Consider the following 11,566-nt stretch of genomic DNA (forward strand, 5'->3'; position numbering starts at 1 on the left):
GGATATGGTGGTTTAGGACATCCCAGGCATATAAAATTACAGACTCAAAGAAGGGAAAGAGGGATGCATGATTTACCTTCTGTCATCACTTTAGTGACTCTTGGTGAAGTTGTCAGTAGTGTATACCATGAAATATGGGAGCCTTCCCAGGGAAGAAATTATTTTTTATTTAAACACTCTTTTTTTTCAGCTGAACTAAAATAAAAGAGAGAGAGGCTTAGCTAAAGGAATGAAGGCTCTGTAAAATTCAGGGGGGAAAGCTTGAGCCGGTTTTTCCTGTGGAACAATTAGGCATTTGGGGAAAACTGAAAACAACTCAACTTCACAAGCTGTGGCCGTGCCTGCTAGTCTATAGAATTTGAGAATGCGAACCCCTCTGTATATTTTAGACAGGGAGTACGATTTGCTTTCCACCCAGAAGACATTCCCTTGAGGAAAGTCTTCTGGAAATTTCATGCCACTGGAGTGCAGGGACAAAGCCACATGAATACCACCACCGTTCACACACACGAAAATGCCCAGCCTCCACCCAGTTTTCCATGATTTTCCCATGGCTGCAAAACTTTTCCAGATGCTTTACGTCTTTAAAGTTGGCATATTACTTTCATATAAAAAATGCTGACTCTTTATCCCAAACCTTAAATGTAGTATTCCCTTGTCCCCTTTCCCATCATTTTTATCAGGTTAACTTGATGTCTTTTAAAATTATGAATGTTGATAGCACATCTTGCACAGTTATACTATAATAGTAGAATATGCAGTTTATTGGATAGTTCAGAATAAGCAATGTTTTATACAAATAACTATACAACCTAGAGAGTAATCTTTCCACCAACAAAGTTGAATAAAGTATCCTCAGTGCACAAGTGCTGGCATCAAATATAGTGCATATTTAAATGTATACTTCAAACTCCATATGAAAGCCATGGTCATTTATCATAAAAGATTAACACTTTTTGACCTTCTGAATGACATTTAAAAGCACTACTACAAACTGAACGTTAAGGCAAGTAACAGTCTCAAAACAAATCCACTAGACAGCCATTTCCATTTTAATAGCTGGATGAGGGTTATAACCTTCTATCTCAAAGTCATCTGCCTTGAAGTCATTTATGTTTTCAACTTTACGAAGAATTTTGAGCTTGGGAAAAGGTCTTGGCTGCCTCTGAAGCTGAAATTAAGATAAATTATGATTATTCCATGAGGTGAAGGTCATACAGTTGATTACAGAATTGATTGCTTATTTCAGCAATACATTTTTTTTGTTTAAATCAGTGCATATTAACTCTTGTGTAATTAGTAGAAAGCTAAATTTGGTTGGAGTGTGCACTATACAGTCAAATACATGATCGTCTCCAATAATAATTGGTTGATTGCAGGTTTATTTACCTATAAATTTTAGAGCTTGACACAAAGTAGAGAATGTGAAGGAGAGCAGATACACTGCGCTGGGCGCTGGGCAGAGGACAAATGGGTGATGTAGTTGGGAAAGGGTAGTTTTAGTTTGGTATTATTATGCACCAATTCTAAATGACAAAGAGCCTTGGCAACTGGACCACCTGGAGTGGGGAAGAAGGTCAGATAAGTTTGGGATTATTATGCACCAATTCTAAATGACAAAAAACCTTGGCACCAGGAAGACACTTCTTATCTACTTCAATGCCATCAGTCATCTGAGGCCAAAGGAGGTGTGAGACAAGGTAATAGGCCAAGGCCAAAGGAAACAGAAGAAAAAATATATAGTTGGTGACCCGCCCCAAACTCCTTGTCTTGTCTTTGCCAGCAGCTGTAGAAATGTCCACAGCACAACATTGTGCCTTCCAAGTAAATCGGGGCAGAATCCAACAGGGCTGCTCTGCCTCTGCTAGTTCCATTGTTTTTGCAGGAGCAATCACTTGTGCAATAGGGCTTCTGACCTTCCCTGTTCTGGAAATTGGTGTTTCTGCTCAATTTTAGAAGGTGCGAAAGCCCCATTGCATGAGTGATGATTCCCATGAATGCATGGGCACAATAGCCCAAGTTCATAAACAGAAGCTGTCACATTCCTTAAATACGATTGGCAGGCCAATCAATCCACTGCATCATACATGCAGAACAGGAAACATTTCTAATTGCACCTAGGGCTCTAGTGGTGTATGTGACAAAATTGGGAGTGTTCTGTCGTAAACTGACATGTACTAATAAGAGGAAAATGTTTGGGCATAAATGGGAAATAAGCAAAATGATTAACAGGCAGTGTTGAAAAGTAATCTCAATTCTGTATTTTCAGAACACGAACATGACTGACAAGAAACCTAAGTGTCTTTTACATGTATGTGGCATGCTGTGAAGGCCTAGCTAGAATACAGCCTAAGCTGGATTCATATCAGATAGTTCATTTCAGCTACTTCAAGATTATACAACTATGGAAGGAAATAGAAAGTTAGTAGCACTACTGACATGGAAATATGCAAATAGTCAGCCTAAATTCTTACCTGTATTTTCAAAGGTTCAATATGGTTTAGGTATATATGAGCATCTCCTAACGTGTGTATGAACTCACCAGGCTACATAAAAACAGAATAAACAATAGTGTATGAAATACAAAACATAGCAAACAAGTGTATGCATGATGCTAATAAGGTCATGTTATTCAAATATAAATTAAATTACTCAGAAAGCCATTTCTCACTCCTCTGGTAGTTAAAAGTTACATATTCCTTACTCTGAACAAAATTTGAATGCAGATGTTGCACTGCAATAAAGCTGGAGCAAAATCCATGGTTCACTACGAGGAGTACATGAAGGAATAGTGTTTGTTGTTTCCTCAGTCTATACATGATCTGTAGTTTATGGGGATTTTCTGATATCTGTCTTGCTACAATGTGCAACGGTACAAGCAGCTTCCCTTATCATAACAGTTACCTCTATACATGCTCTTGTGAGTGGATTGTAATCTATTGTAGCTGCCAAAATTCCAAGCCCTGCTTCAGCTCTTTACCAGCTAAAGCAAGAACAAGCTGCACACCAGGTCTGAGGAGAAGCCAGTAATGCTACCAGTAAGACACAAGAGGGCTGGGTCTGCCAGTGAATGGGCCCACCAACTCACAGCATGCTCCAAAGCAGTTTTCAGGGAGAATGACTGGGAGCTGCTCTGCACCCTGTACTCCAGAAGCACCCATGGAAAAAAATATAGGTTTCTCATAGTAGGCACAGGAAATTGAGTTTCAACATCTAAATCCTGGCACTTGCAATGATTTCATGATTTGGCTATGAACGTTTTTTCCAAAATCACTTCTCCCCCTTCTGCCGGCAGGAGTGTCCAAGTTCCATTCCATGCAATTCTGGCTCCAACCCTATATTCCCCCCGCCCCCCAGTTTTCCATATATTAACAGCTTCTTTCTATTTTATGGTCATTGCACTTACAAAAGGACATTGTAGAGTTGGAAAAAGTGCAAAAGGCGGATACTAAAATGATCAAGGAACCGGAGCAAGTGAAGAGAGACATTGTAGAGGTATACTAAATTATGTATGGTATGAAGAAAGTGAATTGGGAGACATTTTTCTCCCCCTCTCATAATACTAGAACCTGGGGTCACCCCATTCAGGAGCGATAAAAGAAAGTACTTCACACAGTGCATATGTAAACTATGGAATTTACTACCACAAGATGTAATGATGGCCTCCAATCTGGATGGCTTTAAAATGGGATTAGACAAATTTATTGAGAAGATTATGCATGGCTACGCGCCCCGATGGCTCTATGCTACTTCCAGTGTCAGAGGCTGTATGTCCATGTACACCAGTTGCTGGAGAACGTGGGCAGGAGAGTGCTATTGCATTCATCCTACTTTTGGGTTTCCCACAGACAGCTGGTTGGCAACAGTATGAACCTTTGGTCTGATGGTTCTTATGTTCTAATTTGTAAAGAAAATATTTTAAAAAGTATAAGTATTAAATGTTACCTTCAAGCCTGTAACATGGGCAATCATTGAAGTGAGCAAGGAGTAACTGGCTATGTTAAAAGGCACTCCCAATCCCATATCTCCAGAACGCTGATACAACTGACAAGAGAGTTCCCCATTTAAAACATAGAACTGGCAGAGAGCATGACATGGAGGTAAGGCCATTGCAGAGACATCTGACAAGCAAAAATAGAAAACATGGTAAAAATACTGATATACCCAAAGGTAAAATTCCATCCATGCTGTCAGCTGACAGTGTCACCGTTAGAAATAAGTAAATTTAATAGACAGAAATAAACAATTTAAACTGCAAAGACGTGGCCAGTTCACTTGCATAAACTAGCCTATTGCGAAAGGTACTTGTAGTGAGAAGTTTGAAAACATACCCTATTCCCAGGTGAACTTAAAAGAAACTGCTTTAAATGTATTTTATACGGAAAAGCAGGATATTGTTTGGGTGTGGGGAGTTAAATTAAAATTTAAAAGTGTGTTTACCTTGATCCCACATTAACATATCTTTTAGCATGTGTAATGTATACACAAGCCAACATAAACCAATTCACAAACAAAACATGCTAGCTCTTCTAATGCCCAAGAACTACATTATAGCAACTATAACGACCTCACATAATTAAATGCCATAACATACCTTTGGGATTCCATGCACACATGATAATTCTTCTGTTATCTGGATCATTTCTGATTGTATCAATTACATTTTGCAGCTGATCTATTCCTTGTCCTGTATAATCTGAAGAGGGATGGGAGAGTGTGATAACTGATTTTATTTTATTTTATAATGGCCAGATGTGTCAATTCATAGTGCTTACTCTGGTACTGCCCTACTAAAGTCAACAGGCCTACTAAAAAGAAGTCCAAGTAAATTTTCTTTTTGCAAATGTCTAAGAAACAGAAAACGTAAGATCTGAATGCACATTAAGCATACATGAAATCATAGGCTTGTTGACTGATGATACCATTGACTGTGCATGTGAATATTGATATTCACATGCACAGTTTCACTTGACTTGCATATATGAATGAGCCATCACATGCTTCACACCACAGAACTTTCATATTGCCCAATGGCACCTCACATACAATGCTTTTCAATGAAGTCAGAAGTCAGCTGATAGTAAAGGATGTGCATATGCAAACCAGATCTATAATCAGCACAAGTGCTTCAGTTTTAGTGGTTTGGCAGACTGAACTGTAAACTGATGTCTCTTGGGTGGTAGGATATTTAATAAGTGGTGACACCTATAAATCTACCTCAGTTCAAGGCCAGGTTTTTGAGCTATAAATAAATTACATTCCATATTGATCCAAATACACAACCAACAAGAGATAATATGATTTACTCGAGGTAAAACTGAATACTATCAGCTCTGTATTCAGACAGTGAATACAGTGACCAAATGGACAGAGTATTTTTAAGAACATTAGTTGTTTCCAAGACCAACTGTACTTTAGAGGGGGAAATCTGCTTATTCAAGATAATGTATTTTACTATATCGTCTGAATTTCCAGTTAAGCAGTGAATTTTGTCCTTCGGTTTGAGGATACCTCAACATAGAAAACCAAGATTTACCCTGTCTTTACCTGTATTCATATCTTTGTATACAGCTCCAAAATGTCTCCACTGGAAGCCATAAACAGGGCCCAAGTCTCCTTCCTCTCTAGAAGAGAATCCCTGTTTATCTAAGAATTCACGTGAACCATTGGCATCCCAGATCTTAACACCGTTAGCAGAAAGTTCTTTTGCATTTGTAGAGCCCTATACAGGATAGGAGAGAAAGAAATTATTAGATCGTTCATCAAAAAGGATTTTGATGCAAGTCAAAATTGTCTAAGACATTTCCTGGATTCCTTAGAAGTATCAAGGTGGATTTCTGTGGTGACCTTCTGATGGAATAATTTGTAGATACTCAAGGTAAAATATTGTGCTCAAACCCTCTGGAAATAAATCATAATGCAATGCTAAAATGAAGGACCAATAGAAATGGCCTTTGAAAATGCATCAGGAGTTTCTTGGCTCATTGCAGGCACTTTGGCAAAGCAGTCACATTACTACACTAGTAATCTACCATTTGGATGTACGGTGGTGACAACTGGATTAGCACATTACCATGGATTCAACACTAAAAAAAAATGTGTTGTAATCTATATCTACCATGTCAAACATTTTTGTACATAGGCCCCACTTTATGTTTGCTTCTCAGAGTTGAGATTTCTTGCTTCTTAATATTGCGACAAACCTTTTATATAAATGTAGGCTTCCTTTTCCCTTAATTCTATTTTTTGTGGTTCTTAAACAATTTGTTCAATTTGTGTTCCATGACAAGGAGTACACCTACCAGATACTGTGAGTAAATGGCAAGAGAGGACCGGGGATAAGGCTAGTCCTCCTTTATTCCTACCACTATTCCTTATTCATCACCCCACTCTCACTTTTAACTGATTCCTGACCTCTGCATATAACAGGGATAGATCGCAGCAGTCTTCTACAGAATGCCTCTTTATTAATTATTATTATTATTATTTATTGCATTTGTATACTGCCCCATAGCCGAAGCTCTCTGGGCGGTTCACATAAGATAAAAACACTTAAAAACAATATACAAAGATTAAAAAGGTAGAAGATTAATAGGTAGAAGCTGCTGAGAACATATCACACCAGTTCAGAAACATCTTCATAGGCTACCAGTTTCTTTCCAAGCCTGATTCAAAGTGCTGTTTTTGACCTTAAAGCCCTATATGGTCTGAGCCTTAATTATTTCAAGAAAAACCCTGTTCATTATAAGTCTCCCAAGGACCTACCGTCTACCAATGAGAGGAAATGGTGCCATAGCTCAGTGGCAGAGCACATAATTTGCATGAAAAAAGTTCCAAGTTCAGTCCGTAGCATCTTCGTAACCTGTCGACCCATGTGGAGAGCCACAGCCAATCAATGTAGACAATACTGAGTTAGATGGAAATACTCATTATACATATAAAACATACCTTGATAAACCAAAGCAGTTCTTGAAGCACTCCCTTCCAGAATACCCTTTTAGTTGTTAGCAGTGGGAAATAATCTGAAAATGAATGTTATAAGTATTAAAGCTGATAAGGCAATGTATATTAAATGAACACCTATAATTAATCAACATGAAGTTAGAAGCAGCAAAACACTTACCATATTAAATATTTACTCACTTTTTCATACAGTAATTCCTTCTGTATACTACTACTAAAGTTTATTTCTCATCAAACTGGTTTTTCCCTTACAATTAGACATACTAGCTTTACTCAAGTTTTTTTTTTGTTAATTTTTAAAGTATGTAAAAACATCCATATTTTACAAAAACAACCATTTTTTGAAAGTTATCAATACCCTGTCAAGTAACCCACAGCCACAAGCCTAGTCATCCAGCATTCAAACACCGAAACAGGAAGAGGACAACATTACTGCACTTTTCTTACTACTCCGTCTTATTAGTCAAGAAATCAAGGATTGTGTCTCCTTCTACCTCTGCTGAATGCCAGTGACAAGCAAATTTTGTCATATGAAAAAGCATTGAATATGTGAGGTAACTTTTCTTCATAGCACACTAAAACAATGTTTCATTCTCACTATTTTAGGGTGACTAAAATAATATGAAATTAACAAGCCCTTTTTTTATATTCAGCTTGGTTTTTGTTTTCATTAGTGAGTTGAGAGGAGGGAGCACTGTCAAAACAGTTTTTCATACAATCCTTCCCTGCAATGCAAGCACCTTCTGGTCATGCAGATGGCATGCCTTGTGCACAATATTATGTCTGCACTATATTATATTTAAAGATTTCGGTGGAGGGAAAGATTGTGAAATCATTCTCAGAGACAATGGGGAAATTGTGATTATAATGGATTTTAAAAGAAAATTATCATTTGATTAATTGTGGCTTTCTGATTGAGGACATTGATAGAAAGATAGTATAACATCTTTTGTTTTAATGGTGAATATTTTTCACAGAAACATGGTTTAACAATGGAAAAGCATTGGCACCGTTACTGGCCATTGCAACTATAATTCAATTGAAAGACACTATATTGATCGTGACATCCTCCTGTATCGCTGACATAATTATAACAGCGATAGAAACGGATAGAATTTGATTCAATGAATAGCATGGACAATATAACATTAACAAAGGAGCAGCCAAAGATAGATGGTTGTCTTCGTTTTTTGGATGCGGAATTAAAGATCCTAAATCTTTAATTCCTTGTTTGAAACTAGGCGGATTAGGGATATATTATTGAACTGTAATTCTGCACACTTGTTAGTGAAAAAGCAGGTGGTCAAGAACTTGATTCAGAAAGCTGTTGGGGTGTCTATGATTAATTATTCTAAAGAATCAAAACAAATGCAGTAAAACTAATAGTTAAAAATTACCAGTTCCAGCTATTACGAGTGTGAGGTATACCAAAGGACTGTCTTTTTTTAAAAGTCCAGTTGTGACCAATAGATTTGTATGGGAAGCCCAAAAGATCCTTGAACACAACATAAAAGCTAATGTTGTTTGTACTGCCCCAGTACATCTTGTGAAGTCTCAGCTGTATGGACACAGGAATGCCTTATCTGTGTGGAAGGTAAGGGGGAGTGTGCAGTTAAGGGCACTATTTACAAAACAGTGTTTGGAATATAATTCCTATTACATTGATGAAACTGGAAGATCTCTCTTAAAAAGATATAAGGAGCACCTGGCTGATATTTAACAAAATGAAGCACGTGTTAGACCTTGGTCACCTCATAAGATAGAGAAACATGATGGCAGAGCAGATCCCTATGCTAGCAATTGAACAGAGCATCCAAAAGCGAAAGATTAAGGAGGCAATTGTTATTGATCAGCTGAAACCTGTTATCAGTGTGAAGGATGGGGTAAAACAGGCCATGTTTATTTATTAATGTGGCTTGATTGGCTGCTGAATAGAGGTGCTAATTGTTAATCATTGTTTGGCCTGTTCCCGGTTCCGGCTCAGTTTATAAGTAATATTGTAGCATATTCTTATTTGTGACTACAGCTGGTATTTTATGTTGAAATGTTCACAATGTTCACATTTTAAAATTGTTTTATAAATTTATAAACTAGATGTGCTATTGTAGGTCATTTATTTTGTTTTGGAGTGCTGTGCCATGTGCATTTCATTGCCTACATATCAGTTGAAAGGATTTCTGTTTGGTTCTCTACATATAGATGGATGTATGGATGTCTCCTCCTCCCTCCCAATCCCCTTTCCTTTCGTGTCATGTCTTTTAGATTGTAAGCCTGTGGGCAGGGACTGTCAAGAAATACTTTTGTAAGCCGCCGTGAGAGCCTATTTTGGCTGAATGGCGGCATAAAAATGCTTAAATAAATAATAAATATATATACAGGGAAATTACACAAGATCATTTTCTTCAAGGCAAAGGTTATAATCTAATGTACTGGACTGTGGATAAACATTCATAACTTTCTAGGACAGGATCTGGTACTGGGCAAAAGTAATGCTTCTACATGACTTGGAAAGAATATGTCCAAGCTGTTGACAGAAAAGTAATCATAATTTTCTGCAATATCATTCCTCTGAATAGCAAATTCAGATGAATGCCAACAGAAACTGATCCAAAACAGGACCAAGAAATATGAGGGAGATATTAACATTTGCAACGGAACCCTGAGGTTTGCAGAAGCACAAAAAAAGTTTGAAATATCCTTGAGGGGACAACATCTCCATCCACCAAAAGTAGCGTAATGAGGACTGAGCATTCTCAATAGCTAGTGCGGTGTAGTGGTTGGAGTGTTGGACTGGTACTTGTGAGATCTGGGTTCTAGTCTTAATTCAGCCATGAAGCTCATTGGGGGACATTGGGCCACTCACTGATTCTCAGCCTAACCTAACTTACACGGTTGTTGTGATGTTAAAATGGAGAGAAGGCCTTGGGTTCCTTTCAAAAGGAAAAAAGGCAGAATATAAATATAATATAAAATAGCCATTGAATGCAGACACCCTATTTAGAAGAAACTGGCTAGAACCCTGAACAAGAGCATTAGAAGTGAAGATTCACTGCACCATTTAGTTGCAGTTCTCACTTGTCCTATTTACAATATACAGTTGCAGGTCCCACTACTGTAACTTATTGTATGCAGATTTCATTTTAAACTAGGATGTCTTATTCAACAGTAGTGCTAATATAAATTATGTTGTGCTAGGGAAGCAACCTTTAGCACAATGCCAATAGTATTTGCTGATGCGATAGGCTTTCTGGGAAAACCTGTTCCACCAGCAAACACTATTGGCATTGTGCTAGAAGTTGCTTACACTAGAGCAATGTAGTTTACATTAGTGCCAGTGTCAAACAGGATACTGCCCTGGATTCTTTTCTTCTTTTAAAGTAACTTTTTATTATTATTATTATTAAATCCGTTTTTTTAAAAAAGTCATCGGTTGTTATCTACCATGATTCTAGGGCTTTGACTTTAAAATAGCGCCTTGACAAGACTCCCAGACAGAAGGACGCACAGCATTATCAGTTTTGCAGCTTTTGTCCTTTCTTCCTTGATGGATTTTTTGCAGTTAAAAAAAAAAAGACTGAAAAAGTGGTGGGGAAACTCTAGAGGATTAGAGATCGAGGAGCGCTGAACCTATTTTGGAGATAGGGTTCAACAACTTAGAAAACTCCTTTATAATTCTGGTTGAAACCCAGAATGGACTTAAAGCCCTTCCGAAATCGAAGCCATCAACCTCCGCTTTTCCCTCTCCACCCCCGCAAATAATGTTAGGGCTTTAGAATCCAGTATTTGTTTCAAGTGAGAAGCAATACATAAAGATTGTTAATAAATCATAATAGTCTCAAGGTGTTCCCCCCCCCACTTTATAGCACTGAAGAAGTTCCTGAAATAATTGAGAAGCGGGATTCGTTCGCTGTCGATGACAGAGTCGGCGGCTGCTTCCCGCCAGACAACCCCTGATGCCCGGCCGCCCGACACGGAAAAAAACGGGAAGACAATCAGCAGGGTTGGGAAGAGAAGAGCTTCACCTCGGAGGCTGTACCGCGCTTGCATCCCAAAGACAGAGACAGTCCCGGTTCCGGTCCGGTCCTCTTTTTTATGCCCGAACCGCAGGATGTGCTCGACCTGCCCCAGGTACTGAAGCTCCCCGTGCGGCGCTGAGGCGACCGCCGGGGGCTCCTCCGGAGGGAGCGCGGCCCGCTGCTCCACATTCGTCTCAGCAGGCATGGCGACGAGGACGACAGGGACGCGCCAGCGGGAAGAGGCTGGGAAAGTTTATGTGGTTCAGGGGTTCGTCGGTGGCGCCGTAACTTCAGAATTGGCGCGTTCCGCACCCATTTTTTCTATGAGCCAATGGGGGGAACCAAGAGGCGGGCACTGCTGCTGATACTGCATTGTTACTGGCTGGCGTGCCTGCTCCTTCACGCTTATGAGGTGGAGCTGGTTTCACTGCAGCCGTTTTTCTGGCGGGACGGTCGGCCTCTGTACCACGGGACTGGCTCAGTTTGGGGGAAGCTGATTTGGAACCGCCCCACCCCCTTCACAGGTGTTTTTTCCCCCTCTAACCTTTTTTGTTTTGGTACTTCTATAAAAATCAGGGCTCCTCCGG

At 39.1% G+C, this 11,566-nt stretch overlaps 1 protein-coding gene across 1 annotated transcript; it reads right to left on the reverse strand.

Annotated features, from left to right (window-relative positions):
- Positions 1 to 741: 741 nt before the first annotated feature.
- On the reverse strand, positions 742 to 11,184 carry TYMS (thymidylate synthetase). Its single transcript, XM_063129821.1, has 7 exons — positions 10,986 to 11,184; positions 6,949 to 7,022; positions 5,548 to 5,722; positions 4,595 to 4,696; positions 3,946 to 4,121; positions 2,475 to 2,546; positions 742 to 1,171 (listed from the first exon to the last, which is right to left on the reverse strand). The coding sequence occupies exons 1-7, from the start codon at positions 11,182 to 11,184 to the stop codon at positions 1,034 to 1,036; spliced, it is 936 nt and encodes a 311-aa protein (XP_062985891.1). The 3' UTR covers positions 742 to 1,033.
- Between the last annotated feature and the right edge of the window lie 382 nt (positions 11,185 to 11,566).

This window comes from Elgaria multicarinata, chromosome 7, assembly GCF_023053635.1.
Source record: "Elgaria multicarinata webbii isolate HBS135686 ecotype San Diego chromosome 7, rElgMul1.1.pri, whole genome shotgun sequence".
Classification (NCBI taxonomy): domain Eukaryota; kingdom Metazoa; phylum Chordata; class Lepidosauria; order Squamata; family Anguidae; genus Elgaria; species Elgaria multicarinata.

Bases quoted from the DNA above. Each gene is read 5' to 3' on its own strand.
- TYMS (XM_063129821.1), bottom strand. From the start codon at position 11,184: ATGCCTGCTGAGACGAATGTGGAGCAGCGGGCCGCGCTCCCTCCGGAG. The intron at 5,723-6,948 runs GTATGTTTTATA...TATCCTGTATAG, and splicing joins AACTGCTTTGGTTTATCAAG to GGCTCTACAAATGCAAAAGA. The intron at 4,697-5,547 runs GTAAAGACAGGG...ATCCCTCTTCAG, and splicing joins ATACAAAGATATGAATACAG to ATTATACAGGACAAGGAATA.